At 37.5% G+C, this 15,338-nt stretch overlaps 1 protein-coding gene and 1 long non-coding RNA gene across 3 annotated transcripts; one reads left to right on the top strand and one right to left on the bottom strand.

Moving 5' to 3' along the window:
* Positions 1-1,421: 1,421 nt before the first annotated feature.
* On the top strand, positions 1,422-8,105 carry LOC135254828 (tryptophan 2,3-dioxygenase B-like). 2 transcript variants are annotated; one of them, XM_064335356.1, is made up of 12 exons: positions 1,422-1,647; positions 1,835-1,937; positions 2,158-2,248; positions 2,506-2,576; positions 2,843-2,970; positions 3,601-3,787; positions 4,367-4,474; positions 4,607-4,718; positions 6,263-6,320; positions 6,411-6,490; positions 6,745-6,835; positions 7,229-8,105. In XM_064335356.1, exons 1-12 carry the CDS (start codon positions 1,613-1,615, stop codon positions 7,380-7,382), a joined length of 1,218 nt encoding a protein of 405 aa, XP_064191426.1. In that variant the 5' UTR covers positions 1,422-1,612; the 3' UTR covers positions 7,383-8,105. The 2 variants fall into 2 exon arrangements, with proteins under 2 accessions (XP_064191426.1, XP_064191427.1); XM_064335357.1 differs by having other exon boundaries at positions 3,604-3,787.
* On the bottom strand, positions 3,795-13,984 carry LOC135254829 (uncharacterized). The gene is made up of 3 exons (XR_010329971.1): positions 13,899-13,984; positions 4,320-4,423; positions 3,795-3,897 (listed from the first exon to the last, which is right to left on the bottom strand). It is a non-coding gene; the product is annotated as an uncharacterized LOC135254829 (long non-coding RNA).
* Positions 13,985-15,338: the final 1,354 nt, after the last annotated feature.

Consider the following 15,338-nt stretch of genomic DNA (forward strand, 5'->3'; position numbering starts at 1 on the left):
CCATCCACGCTGCAGGTGTGCCATGTCAACAGCGATAACAGAATACAGATTATCTTGATTACAGATTTGTTCACTCCTTCTCGTACATGCAGAAGCATTGAGTCATTACAAACCTGATGAGAGAATTTATGTTCTATACAACAGTCTCAATGGTTTTAAAGTCATGAGGAATGGAGAATAGGAGAACGGAGGAGCCAGTTAAGGGATAAGGGTCAAAAATTGGAGAATGTGACTAGGTGAATTGAAAAAACCACAGTAGTTATGAAACATCATAGGAAAAAGGTTTAAAAAAAGCTCAGGTGGGGGAGAATTAGTCCAAATGGTGGAGCATTATTTTATTTTGATAGCTATGGTGGAATGGCATGAAGTGCAGCAACCACGTAATTCTGTTTGTTTTGATGCCGTTCAGCCTATTTAACTCTCATCACGCGGACCCTCCACAATGGCACGAGGTCTGACTACCTCACCTGGTCAACTGGGTGGACTTTGGCATGCTGCCGCTAACCAATGTTTATCTCTCCCTGCTGTGCCTCCATTGCTGGAGGTTACAAGGTGTCACCTGCTAAGGACCGCCTGACATGCCTGGTTTGTACCATCTGAGTTACTGTATGTTGCTAATTCCACTGTTCCTATGCTCACTATGGCCTACAACATCGCTCCAGACTGACCCCTTACAGCATACAATGTTCTAGGCTACACCCTTTATAGATCGTTCTAGATAGAATATTACAGGTTTCGTGGTAGAAACGTATAGTTCTACGTAAGATCTTTAGAAGATTAAACAACTCCATGCAAAACCATAAATAAGAAAGGGTTCAACCTTAGATTGTAAAGAATCCTTAATGGTTAGATACCTTTGTTATAAGAGTGTAGGAATTGGGACTTCTTGTGTGTTCTTTACCTGCTGTGGACTCAAAGATGTGGATCCCCAGGGTTTAAATTTACTGCATGTTTTAGATGGACCCTGATAGTTTTCTACATGCAATGAAGGATATATTAGATGTAAATGCACTTGACATGTACTAGAGTAAAAGTAAATGTACTGGCATTCGAAAGTACAAAAAGAAATATAGATAAATCCCAGAAAAACAATCATGAGAGAATTTGTAATCTCACTTGTAATGTATTCACCTTTGGATATGCGTGAATCTTAGGAAGTATTTACCGTAACCTCAGTAAGAGCATCCATAGTTGAGGACAGGAACTGCACAATGCAACGTACACAACTTAGGTGTGCATGCAAGCGAGACATCCAATAGTTGGCATTTCCATGCTTTCTTGTTTTTTTTTGTTTTATTATTATTATTATTATTATTATTTTTTGCACATCAATTTTACAGTGCACAGTCCTCTGATAAGATCAAAGTACAATCCCCCCCCCAGCCCCCCCCCCCCCCCCCCCCCCAAAAAAAAAACCTGCTTCTAGAGAAAGGTACACATACAGCACATTACACTGAATTTAGCCACACGGATGGAGGCTGGGCCATGAAACAGTATTTGATTGGATGAGGGAACCTTTAAATAATTAGCATTCAGCAAATACGTCAGTCACCATACAAGCACAGCAGTGAAAAACCACAGTCTGATACAGTAGCAGTAAATTATTTGAGCTATGAGTGGATGTCCCTTTCTTGGACAGAAGCATAAGTACGTATCACTTCCTGAAAATGGCATTATGTAGGATGTAGCTTTGCTTCAGATGATTACGCACACAATTGTAAAGTGAAACATAATTCGCCATATTGCATACTCTTTAGGGTAAGAGCAATTTGACATCCTATTAAGCTTTATGCATTCTGGTTTGACATGTCTGATTTTTTGCTGTAAAATACAGATTGTTCAAAAACATGCTCCTTCTGAAGGAAGATGAGGATGAATCGCAGAGGGGAATCAACAAGGCCAGTAAAGGAGGCATTATCTACGGCGAGTACCTACAAGTAAATACTTTTTATTTCAGCACTAACAGCCAGAAGAATTTCACAGCAGTTAGCTAAGATATCAATGCCTGTCACACAAAGGCCATAGTGATCTGTGAAGAATTCAGTGTTCTTTGCTTGGCAACATTGTAGCTCAGTAGCAGCTTTTGATGCACACAGGAAATGAGGAATGGTTCTGAGATTGAGTATGGAGATGAAAGCAAACCACTTTTATCTACAGTTGGACAAGGTGATGAGCGCGCAGGTACTCCAGAGTGAGTTGAAGGGAGACAAGATTCACGATGAACACTTGTTCATTGTCACCCATCAAGGTAAGTCAGATGCCACCATGATCCAATCATTGGTTTACAATAGTACAAGGGCCCATGTGTACTTCAAGTGCACACTTGTAAAATTCAAAGAAATGTATAATTTTTTTTCTGTGGGCTATGGGACCCTAGAAATGTCTATGTATGATGTTATATTGAAAATATTAGTACATTTGTGTGTGTGTGTCTGTGGTTATATGTGTGTAACATAGATTCATGCCTATAGGTTCTATAAAGAATATTTTTTTTATTTATTTCAGCTTATGAACTGTGGTTTAAGCAGATATTGTGGGAACTGGATTCAGTGAGAGACATTTTCAGAAATGAACAAGTAAGTACCCTAAACTATGTCAAATTTGCTCTGCAAATATTACATGCAAATAATAATATTTCAGGTTCAACCTTATTTCAGATCATTATAATAAATATGTTCTAAGAATTTTCATAAAACTCTTACCTTTTAACCATCCTATACTAAAAGAGTTTTACTATAGGAGGGTTCTTATTTGTGTTGTTTCTGAAAAGTGTATTTTTTTTCCTGAAAAACAAAAGTAGCAAAAGCTAAAGATCAAGAAATAGCTAATAATGTCCCTTCAGGTTCGAGATGAAAGAAACATGCTCAAAGTGGTGAGCAGAATCCACAGAATCACCATGATCTTCAGGCTCCTTGTTGAGCAGTTTGCAGTCCTTGAGACCATGTCTGCATTGGACTTTTTTGACTTCAGGTAAAGTCTTATGGAATTCCATATATGAGTATTAACATGTCTAGTTAAAGTGCCAATTTCAGGCAAAGGCTTATCAGGCCTCAAATTGGAAATTGTTGGCACTTGAAAGTTTGAATATTAAATTGAGGTACTATTCCACTTACTTTATCTTACTTTATCTGTGCCCAGCACCTTCTTTGTTAAACATGTGCGTGAAAATTATTTCAAGCAACTTCAAAAAAAAACAAAAAAACAGCCTAAAATCATATATTATAAGCAGATTTGGCAACACTAGCACCAGACTGGACCTGGGCCTCATAAACTAAATAGTAACTTTAAAAAGGGTATCCTAAATACAGTATATTTCAAAGTAGAACCACATGTACATGTTGAATAGTAATTGTGAGGTTAACAGTGTCTGGAAAATAGACTTTATGAAAGTGAAGTAAAAGAAATTACATGGACAAATTATCAGTGTTAAATCAACTCTACTGTAGGGTTTTTAGAAGTCCAGTAGGGACCAAATGTGTTATACCTGAGTAAAAATGTTCTGTCAGAGTTGACGTTAGACTGTGTCTTTTCAGCAGAAATGACTATGATGTGGTGGTTGTGGCACTGTTTTGATGGAGCCTACATGTTGTGATTGGACAGAAGTTACCTTACCCCGGCCTCCGGGTTCCAGAGCCTTCAGTTTCGCCTGCTGGAGAACAAATTGGGGGTTGCAGACAGTCTGAGGGTTCCCTACAATCGCAAACATTACAGGGATAACTTCCGGGGCGATGAGAATGAGATCCTTCTGAGGTCTGAGAAGGAGCCGACTCTACTGCAGCTGGTGGAGGTACTCCTCTTCCGCTAGACTCATCTCCTTTACTGCTAACCCACTGGAGTGTCCAATCAGATACCCTCCCTCCGGTTTCTGTGCTATACCTGTGGTAGCTCAAGTGTCTGCTAGTATTCTGCACTTAGGTGACCGAGTAAAGTCACCGATTGGCAAAAGTCAATGCTTCTTGTTTCCAAAGCCTAAACTGTCTGATTGAAAAGATGCATCACTCTAGGACCAGTTTGACGTTCTGTTCTATAAGAATGAAAAATGTAGTCGAACTGTTTGAATGCATAAAGGTATATTGCCTGTGTACAACAAAGAACTTTCAGTTTTGAGAGTACTTTGATTTGTTTTCTATTATTAACCTCTTTCAAGAAGTTTCCAGAACATGCCTATCTGATATACAGTATAAAAGACAATTTAGCAGCAAAAATGGTTGTGTAATTTTGGCAAAAAGAAAAGAAGGATAAAAGACATAAATGACAATATTTTGTCACTCAGCAGATCCAGTGTATTTTATTCAAGTTATTAAAATTATGCAACTTACTTAGACATATCTAAGACATTCACTTTATTCATATTTTTGTATTCCAGAAATGGCTGGAGAGAACTCCTGGACTTGAAACAGATGGTTTCAACTTCTGGGGTAAACTGAAAGAAAATATTGAAGCAGGATTTATGATTGAAACAGAGAAAATTGAGGTACGTACTGTTTTGTGTCATACAAATCAATGCAGATGTATTACTCCTTAATTACATCCTTTTTTACATGATTGTTCAATAATACAGTACGAACTGCAAATTAATGAGCTGTAAACCTGGGATTGTTGACAGCAAAAACCAGAGTCTGAGACAAAGCAAGATATGATGGATGATCTAAATAAGCAAAAAGAGGTTTTTGCATCCCTGTTTGATGAAAAACGGCACGATCATCTCTTAAGCAAAGGTGAGCATCTCCTCAGCAGTCAAGTCAATAGTCTGATACCCATATGGTCACAATATGAGGGCAGGTTAAACAAGGCAGAAACAGAAATTAGTTCATCAGTGATGATGATGATGATGATTAGTATTATCATTATTATTATTATTATTATTATTATTATTATTATTATTATTGTTGTTGTTGTTGTTGTTATTGTTGTTATTGCTATTGTTATTCAGTGGCACTGTGGTCAGGGGTCTGTAATTTACCAGTAAATTGTGAGTTTGCATGTGAGGTTGGCCATGGCTGCACCCTGATACCTTACCAAAATTGCACCAGTAAATATTAATCTATAGATGCAGTGAATCAACAATGGCTAACATATAAGCCAACGAAATGACAAAAGATAAGTGTAATATCACTACTGTACAGATACTGTCTGTAACATATACAGTCAGGACTATAAATATTTGGACATTGACAAAGTTATTGTTATTTTAGCTGTCTACCGCAGCATATTGGAGTTGAAATTAAACAATGAATATGAGCTCAAAGTGCAGGCCTTCAGCTTTAATTTGAAGATATTTACATCCAAATCGGGTGAACGGTGTAGGACAGCACTTTTTATATGTGGCCCCCCCCTTATTGAACAATTGGCTGCTCAGCTGTTCCATGGCCAGACGTGTGTTATTCCCTCATTATTTAATTTACAAGTAAGCAGATAAAAGGTCTAGAATTGATTTCAAGTGTGGCATTTGCATTTGGAATCTGATGCTGTTAACTCTCAATATGAACTCCAAAGAGCTGTCACTGTCGGTGAAACAAGCCATCATTGGGCTGAAAAAAACAAAAAACCCATCAGAGAGATAGCAAAAACATTAGGTGTGGCCAAATCAACTATTTGGTACATTCTTAAAAAGAAAGAACGCACTGGTGAGCTCAGGAACACCAAAAGGCCCGGAAGATCACGGATAACAGAAGACTACTTTCCCTGGTGAAGAAAAACCCCTTCACAACAGTTGGCCAGATCAAGAACACCCTCCAGGAGGTAGGCATATCTGTGTCAAAGTCAACAATCAAGAGAAGTCTTCACCAGAGTAAATACAGAGGGTTTACCACAGGATGTAAATCATTGGTAAGCCTCAAAAACAGGAAGACCAGATTAGAGTTTGCCAAAAAAACATCTAAAAATGTTGTACAGTAATGGAACAACATCCTATGGACAGATGAGACAAAGGTCAATTTGTACCAGAATGAAGGGAAGTGAAGGGTATGGTGAAGAGAAGGAACTGCTCATTATCCTATAGCTATGTATAAAAATGGTTGTCATTCCTACATTGTTCATACAATATTTTTGACAAGACCCTTAAATTAAAGCTGAGAGTCTACACTTAAATCGCATCTTGATTGTTTCATATCAAATCCATTGTGGTGGCGTACAGAGCCAAAATGATGAAAATTGTGTCACTGTCCAAATACTTATGGACCTGACTGCACACAACTTATTCCATCATCATTTTTTTAAAAATAAAAAATGAATGACAGTTTGAATAACAATCATCCCACAGGTGAAAGGAGGCTCTCGTACAAGGCTTTGCAAGGAGCGCTGATGATTTACTTCTACAGGTAGGTCTGATTTTTATTTGTTTACATGCTGTTTTTCATCCTGAACTGAAAGTGGACCCAGTTTCACACCCATCTTGTCTTGTACCTCAGAGAGGAGCCCCGGTTCCAGGTCCCATTTCAGCTCCTGAGTTCCCTCATGGATATTGACACCCTCATGACGAAGTGGAGATGTAAGCCTCAGATCAATTGACATTATGTGATACACGTACTCCTGTGCAAGTCTGGAGTTCGTTTCATTGCAATGCGGTCAAATCAGAACATTAACTGTTTGAAAAATACCCACAATGCCTTATTTTTTAATAGATTTCAATTTCCTGAACTGTAATGGAATTGACCCCAACCCTGTTCTCGTGATTCCCCCATCTTGCCCCTGTCGCCAAAGAGCTAAGAAGTGTTGGGACAAAATTGAATTTTTCTGTTCCAGACAATCACGTTTGCATGGTGCATCGAATGATTGGCAGCAAAGCTGGAACTGGTGGTTCATCTGGTTATCACTATCTGCGCTCCACAGTCAGGTATGCTGGACTTTCTCTGGTGATATATACTGTAAAATATATGTCTATATATATATTTATCTGTACCACAAATCTTCTGTAAATTTTTTCATATTATCAGGTATCATGATGTAGTATTTACTATATGATTTTTTCTCTACTCTGTACAAATATCATTCACCACATAATGGTTAACTGGTAACTTGTGGCCTTGTTTGACACGCTAATTGCAGTTCTTTGTTCGCAACACTTGTAACTGGGCGAAGCTATTCACTAGAATAGCCATGGAATGAAATGACTCAGCCTAAATTGCACAAGCTGTAGATTAGTCATGTAATGCATGTGCATGTTTGTCCTCAGCGGAAACAGATGTCTCATAAGAGGTTTACCGGTGTTCTGCTTGTTTGTTTTTAGTGACCGGTACAAGGTTTTTGTTGATTTGTTCAACCTGGCCACCTTCCTGGTTCCACGCGCCTGGGTGCCCAAACTGAACCCCAGCATCCACAAGTTCCCCTACACTGCGGAGTGCTACGACAGCTCCTACTCTAGCAATGAGGACTCAGACTAGGACATGGGTAAGGAGGCGTGGCCAATCACCGGCAAGGGAAAGAGAAGACCCCATCCAAATGCAGAGGCAGCCAGTTTTGGGGAGAAAATGTTAATCAAATATTTGATGTTGTTTGATGTGCTGTACATAGGTCTGGAAAATAAAAGGACAAAAGGGTTCAGCTGTTAGGGATAAGCAAGCGGTGGGGGCAGAGGGTATTCATGTTGTCTGAAAGATTTTGTAATATGGGAGTATAGCACCGGGGTGGGGAAAATGTATTATATTCACAAACAAGACAACAAACCTGGCAGATTACTGATTTACAGTAAGACAGGGCATATAACAGCACCTGCTTAAGAGCAAAGGGTCTACATTGTAATTGTGATGTTATGCAGTGACTGGTGACTTTTTAATTGTGATTGAGTCTGAAGACTGAAGGCTTCACAACTCACAACTCATAAATACATATTTATATATTTTATATTTATATGAGTATTATTTAAATCATAATCTGGGTTTAGACTTTCACTAAATGTACATATGGTAATTTGTAAATATAATTGTCCGGTTCATCCTCTGTTTTGAAATAACTATCCACATATGGTGCAGTGTAATATATGTATTATATCTGTATTTAACTGTAAAATGTAAACAATCTATTTTCAGTATATTCTGGATAATTGCATCCATGTATTTACAGGATTTATACCGCAAAACTTGTATAAATAAAATGTTTCTAGTGAATTCTATCCATTTCCTCATACCATGTCCTACATATGGACAATGCTGAATTGCACATATATTACAATATCTGTATTATAGTGGAGCAAATATGAGATCTTGACTGAAATTGTGTATTTTATGATGCAAGCACAAAATTTCTCATACGGGTACAACAAGTTTAAAGGATCATTTTTATCTATAGGACCTTTACTGATTTTTCCCCTCTAACAGCGAAGGCTATCCCCTTCCCTTTGCCAGTGCTGCATAGTGTGCTGTCCACTCTATTTCCCGTGCCAAATTTTATTGATTATCTGGATTGATATGTGGGCTGGATCAAAATTTGTGGGGGAGGCGTATCATGGTCACGGGGCTTGAATTTGGCACGTGCCCAAAATGACCCCTCATTCACTAAGTGTGCCTATCAGAGCTGATCCTTCAGAGTGGGTTACTTGACCCAGCCATTCATCACATGTACAGCCTGGGGCCTGCTGAACATGAGTGATATATCAGTGATATATTTCAACTATGTCCCCCTGATGCCCACAGACTAAAAGTCAGCATTGAGAGATTCATGTCTTTTGAGCTGCACTAGCTCCCCTGTTGTACTGTGTGACCTGCAGGGTGTGAAATAGCCACTGGCTTGCAGGCAGAAGAGTACACTTGCCTCAGCTGTAGCCATATTGCTATTCCTGCACAGATGGCAGAAGCAGATTGGTGACTCAAGATATACACATTTGGCAGTTGCGAAGACTTTTTTTTTTGAAACAAACTGTCCTTTACAAAATTAAGATGCCAATAATGGACAAATAAACAAAATATGAGTGCAGAATGTTTTTTATCATAATCAATACTGATATTAATATTGTTGATACTAATAATGCATTCATAATTCAATAATAATACTGTAACAAAATTATTATTATTATTATTATTATTATTATTATTATTATTATTATTAATCATCATCATCATCATCATAATCATAATAATAATGCGATATATTGGCGACCTGTCCAGGGTGTATTCCTGCCTCTTGCTCAATGCACACTGTGATAGGCTCCAGAACCTCCATGACCCTGTCTCGGATAAGCAGGTATAGATAATGGATGGATAATAAAAAGAACAAGAAGAAGAATAAGAATAGTCACTGCCATCCTCATCACCATCACCATCATCATCATCATAACATTAATTATCATTATAACAGTACCATTTTCTCATTCATATTAAAGTTGTTGACACAATTGTCACAATTGTCACACAATTGTGTGCTCTTGCTTAAAAAAACATGCAGTGCTTTGCCTGTTTCAACCACGCATCCATCCAAAGTGAACTCTGGCAACCCAGGAAGATAACAACGCTCTTGAGTCCCATGGAACTAAGTGGAAACTGTCATTATTAACCAATGCACTTCACCAAAACTTTAGCTCGTTAGTCTACTGAGGTATCACCACTATATGTGCATCTCCATATTTTATTTCTATTAAAAATGAATGAATGCACTTATTTATTTGTCATATGTATGCATGTTTGCAATGGTAACCTGTGATCTGTGTTTGCATCTATAAAAAGTGGAATGATGAAAATGTGTCAGCATCCATTAATTAGGTCAACACTGCAGATTGGTCAGTTATGTTTGAAAAACGTTAAGTAGTAAATGCATTTCTATAGGAGCTTGTACCTGAGGTCCACGGTTTCAAATGGCAAAAGGAACTCTGCAGCAGTATCCTTGACCAACATGCTATTGCTCAACAAGACCCAGCAGCATGAACTGTTTGCAGAAAGCACATATGGAATTGCAAGCATGATGGGTTAAGGACGTCTGCTAAGCAAATTTGCAGAAATTGGAAGTGAACTGTTGTTTCTGTGGTCCAAAATCCAAATGTCCAAAAGTCTAAATATACCATTGAAAATTTGACATCTTCATGTATTCCAATAGAGAAAAATTCATTTAAATATAGGTCATAGGACACATCAAAACAGTGAGAACTCCATAGAACTGCAGTTCAATGGACAAAACGAAATAAAGCCGATGCAAAATAAAATAATTGAGAAGTTTATGCCCACTTTGCTGTATCAGTCCCAGTTTTTATTGGCTCCTGTAAGTAGAATATGTCTGTTTTCAGAATGGTCTGGCATTTCAGAGTTTTTATCTTTCAAAAGCATGTATCTTTTCTGGGGTTAGACCAAAGGTGGTCATTTTTCAGTTAAATATGATTAGAGGTCATACCCAAGAGCGTCATTTGATTGGGGTTTCCGGAATGGATGAGCTTGTGATTAAAATTGTGCACATGAATTACTTAATTAAACCTGGGATACCAGGTGAGTTAAATCTCTGGCCAATCAGTGGCATAAATTAATCAGTTATCTATCAGGTATGAAAGAAAGCCTGTGTATACTGGCCTTGAGGGCCTGATTTGCATATTTGCTATAAAGCAGGAGTTGGCTTGATATTCAGTTCCTGTACTAAAGTCATTTGTATGGGGCGGGTGGTGCACAAAAACACATCAGAGATTAATGACTCTTTTTGTTGACCGAACATTAACTTTTAGACCTTGTTTTTCTGCCTATGACCTTTAATATACTAACCTCTCTGACTTAGTAGTCATCAAAGACCCATCAATGTCCCATTGTCTCCATCAAAAAGCCATTTTCTATCTACTAATATGTGCTTTTGTGCTGTTAAATTTCTTTCACTATTAACTTCACCCCTCTGCAACTGCTCATCTGGGCTTACCCATTCACTGCTGGAACCAATAGTCCTGCCTCTGTGACCACAGTACCTCTCTCGTACATTTGATCTAATCATACTGCCCACACATCCAGTGGAAAGAGTGGGATTTCCCTGAGTGTAAACAAACAAGGTTGGTTAAATAGTAGTGTGAGTAACCTGTGCATCCAGAGTAGACTCAGAGAATGGGATTCATGATAAATCTCTGAGTTTTAAAATTTGCTAACTTCAAGTCAATTGATCATAACATATTTGTGTGGTTAATTACCCCCCTAAAATCAATTCTTGGCTGCATGTCAGAACTGAACTGTTTTTCTTGATTGTGCTAAAACATAATAAAGTCATTACAGGGGATTTTCTTCTCCATATTGACATTTCCTCAAATGTTCATGTCTCAGAGTTTTTAAGCCTCACAAATCCTCTAATCTATTGGAGCAGGTGTCTGGCCCAAACTTACAATCACATCCATCTTAAAGTTTGAACTTGTTTGTTTTTTTTGTTTTATTTTAATGTGATGGGGAAATTTTTTATTTCTGATCATCTCAATGTTGTTTTTGATGGTTCTGTTTCCAGACTACTGACCAGAGCAAATCCTAGATCACATATTACTTCAATTTTATCATATCTACATTTGATTTTGAGATTTTATATACCCAAGCATATGAGCTTGTATTACCTTACAGGACTGCTGGACCAAGGACTGCTGGCTATCCCTCGGTCTAAACGGAAGACGAAGGGTGATCGTGCTTTTGCCACTGTGGCGCCTAGGTTATGGAACAGCCTTCCCATTGATATCAGATATGCGAACACTGTGGACACTTTTAAGCAGTGTCTAAAGACTCAGACAGACTTGTTCAGACAGGCTTTTAATTGATGCCCAAATTGTTTTATGCTGTTGTTTTTACGGATGTGTGTGTATGTGTGTGTATACATTTGCTGTTTTTATTTGCACTTTGTGAAGCACTTTGTGGCCCTTGTCCTTGAAAAGTGCTATATAAGTTTACTTACTTTCTTACAGCTCTCAAAGATTACTCAGACCTAGGTTGAAAACCAGGGGGAACTAGCCTTCTCAGATAAGGTGCCTAGTCTCCGTAGCCGCTTTTTACGAAACATTAAAAAATGCTGGGTCAGTGTTATCATTTTTACTGTTGGTGCAATGCTGCCATCTGCAGACTCCAATAAGTCAGCAGTCATTGGGCCTCGTTCGCAAGACTTTTTTTTAAAAATTATGCTTACTTTTGTTATTAAAAATGTTCCCACGAAAAAACAATATGAGATTTATGAGACATGTGCAGACCTTTGTTTTTGTGCATATCCTTGGTGTGTGAGATGATGAATGCTGACTGTTTATAAATTTTATGCACAATCCTGTTCATATGATTTGCATAAGGATACAGCCATGAACAAATACAGATTTAAAAAAATTAAAGAATGTCGAAATATTCTCAGAAACGTTCTTACTGCAGTTTACAATCAAATGAGATTGTACATGTTTTGTAAATGAGGCCCATTATGCATGGGGAAAAATCAAGACCAGCACAGGATACAACAATCGCAGACTCCAATTAATTCATAATGAACTAATCTGAATGCTATGCCAGGAATGCAATGCACACATTAAAACCATATCTGGCCAAACAGAGTTTCAGCTCTAGAAGAAATTCAAATATGGGCCAACCAGAACCAGCTACTATTCTGGCAAGAACCTAAAATACGAAATTTATTTGAACATTGACTACTACACATCTATGGATAGTTGTGAAAGACATGCACGTCTGGTTGCTGTAGGTATACTCTTGCCATTTCCCTTGACCAAGGCACTGGCCTCAGAACTGGAGTTGGTCCCCAGGTGCAGCACTGTGGCTGCCCACTGCTTCCAAGTAGCCAGAATGGGTCAAATGCAGAGGAAAAATTACCCCACAAGGTTCAATATAGAATATCTTATCTTGTATCTATCGTTTTTTCAAACAACAGATAAAGAAGTACTGCTTAGGTCTATGAATTATATATATATGTTGTGTGTCACCTATTGTTTTTATGACCCTGATGAAGACCTATTGTCAATACTCACTAGTCTGTTTCATTGCCTTGTTCTAGCCCATTCAATAAAGGCTTTGAATCAATTTGTTTCACTTGGAGACTGAGTGCCTTGGAATTTTTTCTTGGTACCACACTTTTTAAAGTTTATTCACTTTCCAGAAGCGGTGTCTTCTTCAAGGACTGTTGTTCAATCTATCTTTTCTTGTTGGTGATCGTTAGATTTGGTAATTCATTAGGAAGTAACAGATAAGAAATCTACCATTTGATTGACAACTGTCATCAATTGTTCTCAGAAGCAGCTTCAGGTGAATGTTTATAAACACCCAAACAAGCCACGTTTCATGTCAAAGTTCCAACTGTACCATGAGATTGTTTGTGCTGAAAAAGAACCTCCCTAGGGGCTGCCAAAATCAGCCCTTTGAATAAAGCTTTGAAACATAAAGGTGTGTAAGTCTAAAACCACCACAAACTTACTGTTGGAATTGAAGACAAACCCACAACACATCCTTACTAACTCATTACGGACTACTTGGTATGCCAAAACGGCATTGTGTGTGGATAAGTGCACTATAAATTTATAAGAAAATTATTAGATTATAGGGCCTACCTTATTTTTTGAAAAAAATAAATAATAATAATAATAATAATAAATAAGCAAAAGACTCAATTCTGACATAACTTGACCACTTCGAGTCATTTCTGTATGTGCGGCATCTGTCAATCCATCTGCTAAGCAAATTCAGATTAAAATGTGATACTGACCAGAATTTCAAGCCACCTACAATTACAGTTATTATAGGATGAATAATACTAATAATACTAATACTAATAATACTAATACTACTAACATGTATTATTATTATTGTTAGTAGTAGTAGTAGAAGTAGTAGTAGTAGTAGTAGTAGTAATAGTTGCAGTAGTAGTAGTAGTAGTAGTAGTAGCAGTAGTAGTAGTAGTAGTAGTAGTACTAGTAGTAATAGCAGCAGCAGCAGCAGCAGTAGTAGTAGTAGTAGTAGTAGTAGTACAGTGCTTGAGGTACTTACTACATGATTGTGGTGTAGCCTGCTGATGGGTGTAATAATTTCACATTATCTTTCTATGCTGAGAGAGTGATGTTGTTTAATTCAAGAGACTCCCCTTCTTATGTAAATACAACTGCAAATGGTCATTAGTTGAGAAACCAGCACACAGTGCAAAGTCCAACACAAAACAGACATTGAAAAAATAAACCCCAGACAAAATGTTCTCTCATTTCCCCCTCGAATAGCATGTTTGTGTGTGTGTGTGTGTGTGCGTGTGTGTGTGTGTTCTCTCAATTTAATGCAGCATGTTGACAAATGACTATAGGATAGGGAGCATTATTTCAACACACCGCCACCGAAAGTAGTAGAAGTTCTTAAATATAGAAAAACATGTTTGATGTTTCTGACTGTTTTGCTGGATGGAGAGGTAAAAATTTGTTTCTGTTGCTAAGCAACAATTTGTCTTCTCAAGCCACATTAAGATTGTCTTCTCTATTTTTTATGATAAGCATGTTCTTACTCAACAGGGAAATGTGTTTCTAAATGAATACTGTATGATAACAAATTGAAGCATGTAGAACCCATGTCACTTTAACCTGATTGTTCATTATGAAGCCTTGAAAAACAAAAGATAAATATACAGAGAACTAACATGGACAACAGATGTATAATGTTAAATTATCACAAGGTGCATTCAGCAAAATGCTTCCTCAAATGAAAACTAAGCAGAAACAACTTAATGAATAGTATGCCAATGCGTCTCTCAAGAAATTTGGGTTTACTCATTGATACTGTAATGATTTTGTTGTCTAATAAAGGTACAGATTATCAAATAAACATACATAGCCAAATGTACTGTTATAGAACCAGCAAAATGACACTTATCTAAAGATGCTAAGACAGACATGCAATCATATAAGGACACAGCAATACATATGGAGAAGAAAATTACAGAAGTCAAAGGTGCTATTTAGTTATTACAATTAATAATACAATCACAGCATTGTCTAAAATAAGTACAACGAATGAATTAAAACGAAATAAACTGCTGTACAGTGTGGTATGCCGTGTCATACCATACCATATACCATGTCAGTATAAAGTGTTGTTATCTCTGCAAAAACAAGAATAAATGTGGTCTGTTATATGTAAATATGCTCCAGTCATATCTACATGTGCAGAACTTTATCTATACTTCTGCATGTCCAATTCACATACTCTGTTTCAGTTTTACTATACCCCAGAAAGAATGAGCTACAGATGCAAGATAATGTATGGAGCCAGTTCATTTTCTTCAGGTTAAATTACATACCAGACTAGACCTCTCATGAACAGAGGAGGATATTTCCCATAGCATGCTCCACTGTCATGTTGCTAATTTAGAGCCTGCCTAAATTTTAAAGCACGGACTGAAAAATTCCAGATTTTCTGCATGGCTGGCCCTAATTGCCACAAAACTGT

Source organism: Anguilla rostrata, chromosome 5, assembly GCF_018555375.3.
Source record: "Anguilla rostrata isolate EN2019 chromosome 5, ASM1855537v3, whole genome shotgun sequence".
Classification (NCBI taxonomy): domain Eukaryota; kingdom Metazoa; phylum Chordata; class Actinopteri; order Anguilliformes; family Anguillidae; genus Anguilla; species Anguilla rostrata.